The sequence below is a fragment of the Camarhynchus parvulus genome, chromosome 3 (assembly GCF_901933205.1).
Source record: "Camarhynchus parvulus chromosome 3, STF_HiC, whole genome shotgun sequence".
NCBI classification, from domain to species: Eukaryota; Metazoa; Chordata; class Aves; order Passeriformes; family Thraupidae; genus Camarhynchus; species Camarhynchus parvulus.
Window position 1 is genome coordinate 112134349 of NC_044573.1, and position 14874 is coordinate 112149222.

General features: G+C 57.9%; 2 protein-coding genes across 2 annotated transcripts in view; one reads left to right on the forward strand and one right to left on the reverse strand.

The window, feature by feature from the left end:
• Positions 1-5402, reverse strand: part of SCARA5 (scavenger receptor class A member 5) — a 33825-nt gene extending 28423 nt beyond the window's left edge. Inside the window, 2 exon segments of the mRNA XM_030945535.1 lie at positions 3386-3501; positions 5234-5402. Coding sequence (XP_030801395.1) covers positions 3386-3497 — 112 coding nt within the window. The 5' untranslated portion in view covers positions 3498-3501; positions 5234-5402.
• An 8396-nt stretch (positions 5403-13798) lies between these two features.
• OTOF (otoferlin) overlaps positions 13799-14874 on the forward strand; it is a 113294-nt gene continuing 112218 nt past the window's right edge. The window contains 1 exon segment of the mRNA XM_030945276.1: positions 13799-14461. Coding sequence (XP_030801136.1) covers positions 14383-14461 — 79 coding nt within the window. The 5' untranslated portion in view covers positions 13799-14382.

Sequence of the window (14874 nt, forward strand, 5' to 3'; positions counted from 1 at the left end):
CTTGGGATGGTGGGATCTTGGGAAGGGATTCCTGGCTGGGCTGGGGTTCCCAGAAAATCCCTGGATCCCTGGCAGTGTCCCAGGGTGGATTTGGATCACCCTGGGATGGTGGGAAGTGTCCCTGGGATTGCAGGATTGAAGGTCCATGGATCCCGTCCCAAACCATTCTGGGATTCTGGGATCAAGGACGCTCAGGATCCATCCCGAGGGATTTTTATGGAATTTGGGGATGGAAAAGGGAAGGGGACCCTTCCTGGATTCCCCAAATTCCCAATGAGCCCCTGGATCCGAAACCTTCTCAAGGAGGATTGGGATGGGGCTGGATCCAGTGCCAGGCTGGGAGAGCTGGGATGTGCAGCTGGATCAGGGAGGATCCAGGGAATCCTTGGAGCCGCTCCCGTCCCCAAGGGCTCCAGGAGAGCTGGGTTTGGGCGGGCTGAGGGGCAGGAGGCAGGGAATGGCTTCCAGTGGGAAAGGGGAGCTTGGGATGGTGGGATCTTGGGAAGGGATTCCTGGCTGGGCTGGGGTTCCCAGAAAATCCCCTGGCAGTGTCCCGGGAAAGGTTGGATGGACTTGGAGCGCCCTGGGATGGAGGGAAGTGTCCCTGCCCATGGAATGGGATGTGTTTGAAGGTCTCTTCCCTCCCGAAGAATTCCCTGCTGGATCCTGGCAGGAGCACCGGATTTCTGGGAGCAGATTTTCCCAGCATTTTCACTCCAGCTCCATTTGCCCTTTCCCAGATCCGAGTTTCCCCGAGGAGACACCGACGGAAGATGGAGGAAAAGCCCAGAATTCCCACCTGGAGCCTCCATGCCGGTGTTTTGTGCTCCTCGGAGCTCCGAGGCTCCGATCCAGAGCCCCTCATCCCACAGGAGAGGGGAATCCCAAATCCAAACCTCCTGGATGGAGACAGCACCAATCCAGGGCCGGATCCACGGCCTGGCCCATCCCTGCTGGGATTTGGGATCCCATCCCATGGCAATTCCCATCTCCTGCTGGGACATTCCATCCCATGGCAATTCCCACTACCGGCCTGGCCCATTCCCGCTAGGATTTGGGATCCCATCCCTGCTGGAATTTGGGATTTGGGATCCCATCGTGCGGCAATTCTCACTTCCAGCCTGGCCCATCCCTGCTGGGATTTGGGATCCCATCCCATGGCAATTCCCAGCTCCAGCCTGGCCCATCCCTGCCGGGCAATGCCCAGGTGGGACTTCACCCCATCCCAGTGGGATCGAGCTGCTCCCTGGAATTTCGGCGATGGAACCCCTGGCTGGGGGGATCCCAGAATTCCAGGGACCCTTCCCCACGCCATCCTTGTCCTGGTCCATCCCGGGAAATCGGGGATGGCTGGAAAAGCCTGCAGCCGGGAAAGGGTTACGGCGGGCGGATCCCGAAACCCAGCCCGGCGCTGGGAGCTCGGGGCTGAGCTCCGGGATGGATCCGCGGCTGATCCCGAGGGAATGCGGCTCAGGCGGGATCCGGGATGCTCCAGCTGGATCTCATCCCCCGCTCCCCGCCCGCAGTTCTGGGATGGAGCCGCGGGGCGAGGAGGGCGCCGATGTTTTCCTGACATTTCGCGCTTCCAGCGGCTCCTGGGACACCCCGGGAGGAGCTGGCGGCGCGCCCCGATCCACCCACTCCCATTCCCGGCCCTTGGAAGCGCGGCCGGCAGCGTTTGCCCGCGCAAAGGGCCGGGATCCAAGGAAAAGAGAACATTTCCTGCCCCTGCCCAGGCTCCGGGGAGCGGGAGGAGGAAAACAACCGGGATTCGGGGATTTGGGGTCCCCAAAACCCTGGAAAAGGCCCGGGAATGGCGTTCCTGGGCCAGCAGAAGGTTTGGATCGCGCTCCCGATGGATCCTTGGCGGGATCCGGGTGGTGCCACGCTCAGGGGTGACTTTGCCCCAGCCCCTTCCCAGAAATCCCGCTCCAGAGACCCCTCCTGTGGGAATGGGGTTCCCTGGGGGTCAGCCCCGAGAATTCCAGCCGGAGCTCCATCAAAACCCCAAAGCTGGGAATTCTGGGATCGCTCCAGCTCTTCCCTCCCGGCTTTTCCAGCGGTTTTTTCACTGGGAAGAGATGGGAACAGGCGGATCGGGAGCAGGGATTTTGGGAATGGGATCAACGCTCAGGGATCTCCTGGATGGGGAATTCTCCCTCTGGATCCAAAGCTGTCCCGACCCCCACAGGTCCCCTTGGAGACACCTCCATGAGCCCCTTGCAGCATTCCCAGGAGGAATTTATCCGGAGCTGGATGTTCCCAGCTCAGCCAGCCCCTCCCCACCCTCCCAGCCAGGAATCCCTTCCCAAGATCCCACCATCCCAAGCTCCCCTTTCCCACTGGAAGCCATTCCCTGCCTCCTGCCCCTCCAGCCCTTGCCCAAATCCCAGCTCTCCTGGAGCCCCTTGGGGATCGGGAAGCGGCTCCAAGGATTCCCTGGATCCTTCCCTGATCCAGCTGCACATTCCCAGCTCTCCCAGTGGATCCAGCCCCATCCCGATTCCTCCTTGAGAAGGAATTTCAGGATCCAGGGGCTTCATTGGGAATTGGGGACTCCAGGAAGGGTCTCCCTTCCCTTTTCCATCCCCGAATTCCATAAAAATCCCTCGGGATGGATCCTGAGTGTCCTTGATCCCAGAATCCCGGAATGGTTTGGGATCCATGGACCTTCAATCCCATCCCAGGGACACCTCCCACCTGCTCCAAGCCCATCCAACCTTTCCTTGGATACTTCCAAGGATGGGGGAGCCACAGAATCCCTGGAAAACCTGGGCCAGGGCCAGGACACCTCCCGGCGCTCCTCCCACCACGGAATCCACCATTCCCAGGGCCGGGAATCCCGGCTGGAGCGCGGAGCTGAGCACGGAGCTCATCCCTGCACGAGAGGAGCCACATCCAGAGCTCCTTCCCAGGAGATCTGCGTGCTCCCGCTCCCGCCATGGATCCAGGGGGGATCCCGAGGCGGATCCTGAGGGGCATCTAGGGGGGATCCAGAGGTGGATCCAGGGGTGGATCCCGAGGTGAATCCCAGGGTGGATCTGGGATAGATCTGGAGGCAGATCCAGAGGTGGATCCCAAGGTGGATCTGAGGGGAGATCCGGGGGAGGATCTGGAGGCAGATCCAGAAGTGGATCCCAAGGTGGATCCAGGGGTGGATCCAGGGGTGTATCTGGAGGTGGATCCAGGGGTGGATCCAGAGGTGGATCTGGAGGTGGATCTGGAGGTGGATCCTAGGTTGGATCCGGAGGTGGATGCAGGAGTGGATCCAGAGGTGGACCTAGAGCTGGACCCACAGGAGGATCTACATGTGGATCCTCAGGTGGATCCTGGATTGGATCCAGAGGTGGATCCCGAGTGGATCCAGAGGCAGATCCGCCCTCACCGTGCTCGCAGAGGTTCAGCTTGGACAGGCTCCGTCCCTCCAAGGGCTCCTCCAGGACGGATCCGTTCTCCCGCTCGGAGAAGGTGTGGAGATCCACGGCCTTGCTCTCCATCCTGCTGGAGGAAAACGGGAATGTCCCACAGGGCTGGGCCTCAGCACATCCCAACCCCAAATCCCAACCCCAAATCCCAATCCCAAATCCTGACTCTGGCATCGGGATGGGGCAGGTGAGAGCCCACCTGGAATTGGGATCCCGAAATCAGTGGGACAGGGAGCTGCTCCGGGGCTGGGAGAGCTGGGAATGTGCAGCTGGATCAGGGGAGGATCCAGGGAATCCTTGGAGCCGCTTCCCGATCCCCAAGGGGCTCCAGGAGAGCTGGGATTTGGGCAAGGGCTGGAGGGGCAGGAGGCAGGGAATGGCTTCCAGTGGGAAAGGGGAGCTTGGGATGGTGGGATCTTGGGAAGGGATTCCCGGCTGGGCTGGGATTCCCAGAGAATCCCTGGATCCCTGGCAGTGTCCAAGGCTGGGGACAGACACAGATCCATGGATTCCATTTTCCCTGGGAATTTGGTGCCGCTGGGGTTTTGTCACCCCCACCCCAGCTACAGCAGCATCACTCCCAGCTCCGGTCCCACTTCCAAGGGGGAAAATCCATCCAGGAATTCCAGAGGGGTCTCTGAAATCCCCACAGGAGCTGGGACAGGGAATGGGGGCAGGAGCATGCCGGGGATAGCGGGACAGGGAGAAACTCCGGGTGGAGATTGACCCGGGACACCGGGACAGGGGAACCGGATCGGAACCGGGATAGGAACCAGGATAGGGGGTTTGGGATAAGAACTGGGATAGGGGATCTGGGATAGGAACCAGGACAGGGGGAACTGGGATAGGAACCAGGATAGGAACTGGGACTGGGGGACCCAGGATAGGAACTGGGATAGGAACTGGGATAGGGGATCTGGGGTAGGAACTGGGAGAACCAGGATAGGAATAGGGATAGGAACCAGGATAGGGAGAACCAGGACAGGAACCGGGACAGGGAATTCGGGATGGGAACTGGGATAGGAACTGGGATTGGGGGAACCGGGACAGGAGCATCCCCTGGGAATGCTGGGGCAGAAATCCCCCACAGGGATTCGGGGCAAGAACTTCCCCCAGGGAAACAGGGACGGGGACAACCGGGATAGGAACTGGGACAGGAACCGGGGCAGGGAGAACCGGGACAGGAACCGGGACAGGAACTGGGGCCAGTGGGACAGGGGGAACTGGGACAGAGGAATTCGGGACAGGAGCATCCCCCCGGGAGAACCGAGACAGGAATTCGGGACTGGAGCATCCCGAGAGAACCGGGACAGGAATTCGGGACTGGAGCATCCCGAGAGAACCGGGACAGGAATTCGGGACTGGAGCATCCCCGGAGAACCGGGACAGGAATTCGGGACTGAAGCATCCCCCAGGAGAACCGGGACAGGAATTCGGGACTGGAGCATCCCGGGAGAATCGCGACAGGAATTCGGGACTGGAGCATCCCCCGAGAGAACCGGGACAGAGGAATTCGGGACTGGAGCATCCCCCGGGAGAACCGGGACAGGAATTCGGGACTGGAGCATCCCCGAGAGAACCGGGACAGGAATTCGGGACTGGAGCATCCCCGAGAGAACCGGGACAGGAATTCGGGACTGGAAGCATCCCGGAGAGAACCGGGACAGAGGAATTCGGGACTGGAGCGTCCCGGGAGAACCGGGACAGAGGAATTCGGGACAGGAGCGTCCCGGGAGAACCGGAGCATCTCCCTCTCCGCCCACCCCGCTCCCCTCCCGGCGCTCCGTGTGCGCCCCGTCCCCGCTCACCCGCGGGATTTCCCGAGCTTCCCGTGGCCTCTTCCCGGGATTTCCCTCAGGCCCCGGGCTGTGTCCCGCCGGCGCTGGCCGGTACCGGGGGCCGAGGACGGCGAGGAGCCGCCCCGGGCGGCGGCGGGGCCCGGCAGCCGCCCATGGGTGCGGGGTCCCGGGGCCGTGAGCGGGGCCCGCCCGGCCGGAGCCCTTTGTAGGCGGGACCCGCGCCCCCTCCCGCCCACCGGGGCCGCCCCCGCCGCCCCGAGCCCGCCCCGGGCCGGGACAGGGCCAGGGCAGGGCAGGGGGGAACCGGGAACGGAGCGTCCTCCGGGAAAAACGGGGCTGGAACAACTCCTGGGGCAACCGGGACTGGGAGAACCGGGACAGGGAACCGGGGCAGGAGAACCGGGGCAGGAGAAACTCCCGGTGGGACCGGGATAGGGGAACCGGGACAGGGGGAACCGGGGCAGGAGAACCGGGGCAGGAGAAACTCCCGGTGGGACCGGGATAGGGGAACCGGGACAGGGGACCGGGACAGGAGAAACTCCCGGTGGTACCGGGACAGGGGAACCGGGACAGGAGAATCCCCGGTGGGACCGGGACAAGAGGACCGGGACAGGAGAAACTCCCGGTGGTACCGGGACAAGGGAACCGGGACAGGAGAAACTCCTGGTGGTACCGGGACAAGGGGAACCGGGACAGGGGGAACCAGGGCAGGAGAATCTCCCGGTGGGACCGGGGCAGGGGAGGAGGGAACCGGACGTGGAGCGTCCTCCGGGATAAACAGGGCTGGAACAACTCCTGGGGCAACCGAGACTGGGAGAACCGGGACTGGGGGACCGGGACAGGAGAATCTCCCGGTGGGACCGGGGCAGGGGAAACCGGGACAGGAGAATCTCCTAGGGACACCGGGAAAGGAGAATTTCTGGTGGTACCGGGACAGGAGGAACCGGGACAGGAGAATCTCCCGGTGGGACCGGGATAGGGGAGACCGGGACAAAAGCGCTTCCCAGGGGTATCGGGATAGGGGAAACCGGTTTGGGAGCATCTCCCGGGAAAAACGGGGCAGGAACATCTCCCGGGGGAACCGGGATAAGGGAAACCAGGCTGGGAACATCTCCCGGGGGAACCGGGACACGGGGAAGTGGAGCTGGAGCGTCCCGCGGGAGAAATGGGACGGGAGCATCCCCCGGGAAAACGGGACAGGGGAAAACGGGACAGGGGAAAACGGGACAGGGGCATTTCCCGGGAAATCCGGTCATGGACACGTGGGATCGGGGCTGGAATATTCCCAGGAAGTGGAGAGAGAGGGAATAGAGGCTGGAATATTCCCGGGAAATGGAGAGAGGAAGAGTCGGGGCTGGAATATTCCTGGGAAATGGAGAGAGAGGGAATCTGGGCTGAAATATTCCCAAGGAACGGAGAGAGGAGGAATCGGGGCTGGAATATTCCCGGGAAATGGAAATAGGGAATCGGGGGCTGGAATATTCCCGGAAATGGAGAGAGGAAGAGTCGGGGTTGGAATATTCCCGGGAAATGGAAATAGGGGAATCGGGTCTGGAATATTCCCGAGGAACGGAGAAAGGAGAAATCGGGGCTGGAATATTCCCGGGAAATGGAAATAGAGAACCGGGGGCTGGAATATTCCCGGGAAATGGAAATAGAGAACCGGGGGCTGGAATATTCCCGGGAAATGGAGAGAGGAGGAATCGGGTCTGGAATATTCCCGGGAAATGGAGATGGGGAATTGGGGCTGGGATATTCCCAAGGAATGGAGAGAGGAGGGGTTGGGGCTGGAATATTTCAGGGAAATGGAAATGGGGAATCAGGGTTGGAATATGCCGGGGAAATGAAAATAGGGAACCGGGGGCTGGAATATTCCCGGGAAACGGAGATGGGGAATCGGGGCTGGGATATTCCCAAGGAATGGAGAGAGGAAGAGTCGGGGCTGGAATATTCCTGGGAAATGGAGATGGGGAATCAGGGTTGGAATATTCCCGGGAAATGGAGAGAGGGGGAACCGGGGCTGGAATATTCCAGAGAAATGGAAATAGGGAATCGGGGGCTGGAATATTCCCAAGGAACGGAGAGAGGAGGAATTGGGGCTGGAATATTCCTGGGAAATGGAGAGATGGGGAATCGGGGCTGGAATATTCCCAAGGAATGGAGAGAGGAAGAGTCGGGGCTGGAATATTCCAGAGAAATGGAAATAGGGAACCCGGGGCTGGAATATTCCCGGGAAATGGAACTGGGACAGGAGAAATCGGGGCTGGAACATTCCCGAGGGAAGCCGGAGCTGGAATATCCCCGGGAGCATCCCCCCGAGTTCTCTCCCTGGAAAAGGGCGGAGTTTTCCCTGGAATTCTCGCCCGGAGGGAAGGAGGCGGATCCGTGTCCCAGCTCCAGGGCATTTCCATCTTTCCATTCCCAATTCCCGGCCAGCAGGAGAACCCAAACCCCCGCTGCACCCACAGGGAAACTGAGGCACAGAGCGCCGGAGGGGAATGCCTGGGATGATCCCAAACCCTTCGGCCTTGGCTCTGCGGGAGCAGGGAATGACAATCCGGGACGAAGGGAAGGGCCTGGATTTGTCTTTTCTCCAGGGAAGGCTGGATTTGGGAATATTTTCCTGGGTTTCGGGAGATTCCAGCAGAATTGAGCTTTGTTTGCTTTTCCTCCTCCTCGGTTTCCATCCATGGATTTGTTCCGTGGCGGATCCGGGTTGGATTCCAGCCTCACTCCTCTGGATTCTGCTGGAAAAGTGGGATAAGGGAGGAAAAAAGGGGATTTAAAATTATTAATATGGAATAAAAATTGCTCTGGAGCCGGGAATGACTTTTGGCGTCATCGCAGCTCAGATCATTCCATGGAATTCTGGAATTGCCGAGGTGGGAAAAGCCCTCGGAGCTGAGGAAATCCAGGTGGGAGCAGTGGTGGAGCCGAGCCCGTTATTTGGGAATGTGGGGCGGGAAAAGGCGCCCAGAGCCCCAAAGCCGATCCCAAACCTCTGGATCCCGGCTGGGAGAAGCTGGATCAAACCCGGGAGAAAAATCCCAAATCCTCCCAATCCCTGGGATGTGCCATGGGCTGGATCACCCTGGGATCGGGGACGGATCCCAGCCCGTGGAATGGGGTCGGATTTCCTCCTTCCCGCCCATGGAGACCATTCCATGAGGAATTCCCAGGAGGAATTTCCCTTTCCAAGGTTTTCCCAGCGATGTTTTCCCTCGGGGATCTCTCTCTGAGCTCTATCCTGGCTCCGAGCTGGAATTTTTAAGAAAAACCTCCAGGGCAGGCGCTGCGCCGGCATTCCCAGGAGTTTCCAGGTGGAATTTCCAGGTGGAATTTCCAGGTGGAATTTCCAGGTGGAATTTCCAGGTGGAATTCGGACCCTGGGTGTCGCACCGAGGAAGGTTTGGGCGGATTTTGGGAACAATTCCCACCTGGAAAGGTTTTCCAGCCCTTCCCCGCCCAGGGCAGGGTGGAGTCCCCGTTCCTGGAGGGATTGGGATCCCTTGGATTTGGGGGACAGGGATCAGGGCTGGGAATGGTTGGATCCGAGGGCTCCGAGGGCTTTTCCAGGCTCCACGATTCCACGATTTTATGGACTCTCCCAGCTGGCGCTGCTTTCCCAGGAACAGGAGGATCCAGGGAACAGGAATGAGGGGATATTCCCTGTAGGATGATCCCAGGGGAATCCTTGGATTCTGGGATGGTTTTTGTGGGAAGAGGATTCCAGGATCTTCCAGTTCCACCCCCATTCCATGGGCAGGGACACCTCCCACCATCCCAGGGTGCTCCAGCTTTTCCATGGACACTCCCAGGGATTCTCTGGGAATTCCAGCCCCCCAGCCAGGAATTCCTTCCCAAAATCCCCAACTTTTCCGTTTAAAGCACTTCCTTTCAATGATTTCCACCACAATCCCCGCTCCACCCTGACATTCCAGCCTCACCCTTTTCCCGGGATCTCCAATCCCACCCCGACAGGGAATCCTGGAATGCCGGGACACCGGGAATGTGGATCCTCAAGAGGACAATTCCATCCTGGAGGGCCAAGAGCTGGGAGCAGAGTCGGGATTTGGAAATTTCGTGGAATTCTGGAAGGGGTGGGGTGGGAAGGGACCTTCAATCCCGTCCCATTCCAACCCCGACGCTTCCACAATCCCAAGGTGCTCCAACTTTTCCATGGACACTCCCAGGGATTCTCTGGGAATTCCAGCCAGAGAATTCAATTCCTTACATTCCTTGGGAAGGGAAATGGAATTCTCTGGCCGGAATTCCCAGAGAAAATTCCATTCCTTCCCAAAACCCCAAACTTTTCCGTTTAAAGCCCTTCTTTTCCATGATTTTCCCCCAAAATCCCCGCTCCATCCCGACATTCCAGCCTCGCCCTTTTCCCGGGATCTCCAATCCCACCCCGACAGGGAATCCTGGAATGCCGGGACACCGGGAATGGATCTCCCCGTGCCATTGGGATTTTGGGCAGGAATTCTTCCCTCGGGAGCTGCCGGGGACGCGATTCCCGAGCTCTTGCTGCCCTCTAAAGGGCCGGATCGGGAGGAGCTGCCGAGCGATCCCGGGAATGGGGAAAATCCATGGAAAAGCCGGGAAATTCCTCCCGAGGAGTCTCGGGTTTGGGCTGGGAGCGGCTCCGGAGCCAAAGGAGGATTTGGGATCGCCCGATCCAGGTGGGAACATCCCTGAGGCCGGAAAGGAACTTCGGGATCAGATCCTGGTCCAGGGATGAGCCTGAGATTCCGCCCTTCCCTTTAAAGATCCCAAAGAATTCCCGGGTCCATCCTGGGTTTTCCTTCATTTTTCTCCTCCTCCCTGTTTTTTTCCCAAGTTTTTTTCCTTTTTTTTAATTTTCATTTTCCATTTTTTCCCATTTTGTTGCCTTTTTCTCCCACCTTTCCCTTCTTTTCTCCCTCTTCTCCCCTTCTCCTTCTCTCTTCCCCATTTTCCTGCTTTTTCCCCCCATTTTTCCCCCCTTTCCCTCAATTTTTTCTTTTTCCCTCATTTTTCCCTGCTGTTTCCCAGAATATCCGGGAGGCTTTTGGCTGGACCCCAAATTGGGGGCGATTTTGGGGTGAATTATCCTGATTTTGGGGTTTCTTTTGACATTTGACCTCATTTTTGGGGGGCTCGTCCTGGTCCTTAAAATGATCCCCAAAAATCGACGGAATTTGGGAGCCAACGAAGCCAAGAGGGAAAAATTCGGATTTTATGGAAATGGGAATGTGGGAGAGAGGGAGGGGAAAGGAAGGGAAAGGAACGGGAACGGGGCTGGGAAGAGGAATATCCCTGGGTGGGGATTCCCAAAAAATCCACAAATCCCATGGAATTACAGGTGGGAATTCCCAGGTATATCCTGGGATTCCCCAAAAAATCCCAAATCCCAGGGACTCACAGGTGAGAAGGTCCAGGTGTGTCCTCAGATGGGGAGGAATTCCCAAAAAAAGCCCAAAATCCCATGGATTTACAGGTGGGAGTGCCCAGGGGTGTCCTGGGTTCAGAGGGATTCCCAAAAAATCCCAAATCCCATGGATTCACAGGTGAGAATGTGAGATGGGGCAGGATTCCCCCCCAAAAATCCCAAATCCCATGGATTCACAGGTGGGAATGTGGGATGGGGAGGGATTACCAAAAAATCCCAAATTCCAAGGGTTCACAAGTGGAAATATACAGGTGCATCTTGGGGTGGGGCAGAATTCCCAAAAAAGCCCAAATCCCATGGATTAACAGGCAGGAATACCCCAGTGTGTCCTGGGATTCCCAAAAATCCCAAATCCCATGGATTCATGGGTGGGAATGCCCAGGTGTGTCCTGGGATGGGGCAGAATTCCCCAAAAAAATCCCAAATCCTATGGATTCACAGGTAGGAATATGCAGATGCATCCTGAGGTGGGGTAGAATTCCTAAAAAATCCCAAATCCCATGGATTCACAGATGGGAATGCGGGATGGGGAGGGATTTCTGAAAATCCCAAATCCCATGGATTGACAGCTGGGAATGCCCAGGTGTGTCCTAGGATGGGGTAGAATTCCCAAAAAATCCCAAATCACAGGGATTCACAGCTGGGAATGTGGGAGGGTTTAGAATTCCAAAAAAAACCCCCACAAATCCCATGGATCCACAGGTGGGAATGCTCAGGTGTGTCCCGGAATTCCCAGAAAATCCCAGATCCCATGGATTCACAGGTGGGAATGCCCAGGTGTGTCCTAGGTGGGGCAGAATTACCAAAAAATTGCAGATCCCATGGATTCACAGCTGAGAATGCGGGATGGGGCAGAATTCCCAAAAAATCCCAAATCCCATGGATTCACAGATGGGAATGCCCAGGAATTCCCAAAAAAAATCCCAGATCCCATGGATTCAAAGGTGGGAATGCAGGATGGGGTAGAATTCCCCGAAAAAGCACAAATCCCATGGATTCCCAGCTGGGAATGCCCAGGTGTGTCCTGGGATTCCCAAAAAAGCCCAAATCCCATGGATTCACAGGTGGGAATGGGCATCCCCGGGATTCCCATAAAAGCTCATGAATATGCAATAAAGTCTAATTACCATAAATTATAATTTCCCAGGGAGTTTCCAAGGGAAGCCAGAGCAGGTTGGAATTCCCGAGGGATTTTTCTCTTTCCCATTAAAATCCGCCAGGCACAAGAGCAGATTCCCAGATTCCCAGATTCCCAGATTTCCCTTTCCCTCTCCCCAAACCTTTCGTGGATTTTCCAGACCAATCCCAGGGAACGGGGCCGGATTTACCCTGCCCTGTTTGGGATTGGGATTTGGGATTTTTGGGAATCCTGCCCATCCCAGGACACACCTCAGCATTCCCACCCGTGAATCCATGGAATTTGGGATTTTTTTGGGAATCCTGGGACACATCTGGGCATTCCTAGCTATGAATCCATGGAATTTGTGCTTTTGGGGGGAATTCTACCCCATCCTGCATTCCCATCTGTGAATGCGTGGGATTCGGGCTTTTTTGGGAATCCCGGGACACACCTAGGCATTCCCAGCTGGGAATCCATGGGATGTGTGCTTTTTTGGGAATCCCTCCCCACCCCATATTCCCATCTGTGAATCCCTGGGATTTGGGATTTTTTGGGAATCCCTGGGCATTCCCACCTGTGGATCCATGGGATTTGGGATTTTTGGGGAATCCCTGGGCATTCCCAGCTGTGAATCCAGAGGATTTGTGCTTTCTTTGGGAATTCTGCCCCATCCCACGTTCCCACCTGTGAATCCATGGGATTTGGGATTTTTTGGGAATCCTTGGGCATCCCAAACTGTGAATAGATGGGATTTGTGGTTTTTTGGGAATTCTGCCCCATCCCATATTTGCAGCTGTGAATCCATAGGATTTAGGATTTTTTGGGAATCCCTGGGCATTCCCAGCTGTGAATCGATGGGATTTGTGGATTTTTTGGGAATTCTGCCCCACCCAGGACACACCTGGGGATTCCCACCTGTGAATCCATGGGATTTGGGATTTTTTTTTTTGGAATCCCTGGGCATTCCCACCTGTGAATCCATGGGATCTGTGGTTTTTTGGGAATTCTGCTCCACCCCACATTCCCAACTGTCAATCCATGGGATTTGGGATTTTTGGGGATTTCCAGGACTCACCTGGGCATTCCCACCTCTGAATCCATGGGATCTGTGCTTTTTAGGGAATCGCTCCCCATCCTGCATTCCCACCTGTGAATCCATGGGATTTGGGATTTTTGGGGAATCCGTGGGTATTTCCAGCTATGAATCCATGGGATTTGTGGTTTCTTGGGAATTCTGCCCCACCCAGGACACACTTGAGCATTTCCACCTGTGAATCCATGGGATTTGTGGGGTTTTGGGAATTCTGCCCCTTCCCGCATTCCCAGCTGTGAATCCATGGGATTTGTGGGATTTTGGGGGACCGGGATCAGGTCCAGGCTCCGAGGGCTTTTCCAGCCCCAAGAATTCCAGGATTCCCGGAGGTTTCTTTCCCTCTCACTCCTCTCCCTCCGGTGCGTGACGCTCCTTCCCACGGAGCCGGGTCCGGCTCGGCTCCTCCGGGACATTCCCGGGATTTTTTGGGAAGGGCGGGGGGTGCGGATCCCATGGAGCTCTGCCTCAGTTTCCCCTTTCCCAAATTCCTGCAGCTGGGAATGGAAAAGGGGGAAAGGAGAAAAAGGAAAAAGGGGGGGAAAGGGGGGAAAAACGCAGAAAAGGGAGGAAAAAGGAAAGGAAAGGAAATTTCAAGGAAATTTCAAGGAAATTTCAAGGAAATTTCAAGGAAATTTCAAGGAAATTTCAAGGAAAGGAAAGGAAAAGGAAAGGAAAGGAAAGGAAAGGAAAGGAAAGGAAAGGAAAGGAAAGGAAAGGAAAGGAAAGGAAAGGAAAGGAAAGGAAAGGAAAGGAAAGGAAAGGAAAGGAAAGGAAAGGAAAGGAAAGGAAAGGAAATTTAAAGAGAAGGGAGAGGGAAAAGAGAAGAGGGGAGGGAAGAAAGGGGAGGGGCAGGGAGGGAAAATGGGAGGAGGAGAAAGGGGAGGAAGGAGGGAGAGAGGGAGGCGCGGCCCCGCTGCTGAATAATTCAGCCCCGGCAGCGGGGGAAGCTCCGCACCGGCACCGAGACCGCACCGAGCCGAGCTCCGGAGCGCGGTACCGGGAACAGGACCGGGACCGGGACCGCCACCAGCACCGGCCCGGGGAACCCACCGGGACCGAGACCGGGACCGCGTCAGGCTCCGGGCACCTCACCGAGCTCAGCACCGGGCTCAGCACCGAGCACCGGGTCTGCACCAAGCACCGGGAGCACCTCGGGCTCCGCACCGGGACCGCATCAGGTCCCGGACACTGCACCGGACCGCACCGAGCACCTCGGTCCGCACCGGGCTCCGCTCCGAGCCCGCCCCGCGACCGCATCGGGCACCGGGGCCACCCCGGGACCACCTCGGGCTCCGCTCCGAGCCCGCCCCGGGACCAGACCGAGCTCCGCACCGAGCACCGGCACCGCACCGGGACCGCACCAGGCACCGGCACCGCACCGAGCGCCTCGAACCGCCCCGGGCTCAGCTCCGAGCCCGCCCCGGGACCGCCCCGAGCGCCTGGATCCGCACGGGCCCGGCCCCGAGCCCGCCCCGGTGGTCCCGGCTCCATCCCGAGCCCCGCACGGTCCCGCCATGGCTCTGGTGCTGCAGCTCCGCTCCGTCTCCGGCCTCCGCGGCAAAGGCGACCGCATCGCCAAGGCGGCGTTCCGGGGTACCGGGAATTGGGGATGAGGGAATTGGGGATGAAGGAATTGGGATCAGGATTTGGGGGAGAGGGATTGGGGGGATCAGGGATTTGGGGATCGGAGTTTGGGGGAGAGGGACTGAGGGATTGGGAATTGGGGAGAGGAATTTGGGGAGCGGGAATTGGGGGATCAGGAATTGGGGGATCAGGATTTAGGGGAAAGGGAATGGGAGGCAGGAATTGGGAGAGAGGGATTTGGGGGAGAGGGATATGGGGATTGGGATTTGGGGGAGAGGGATTGGGGGGTCGGGAATTGGGGAGCGGGAATTGGGATCAGGATTTGGGGGAGAGGGACTGGGGGGATCAGGGATCAGGATTTGGGAATTGAGGGAGAGGGATTGGGAGGCAGGAATTGGAGATGAGAGATTTGGGGGAGAGGA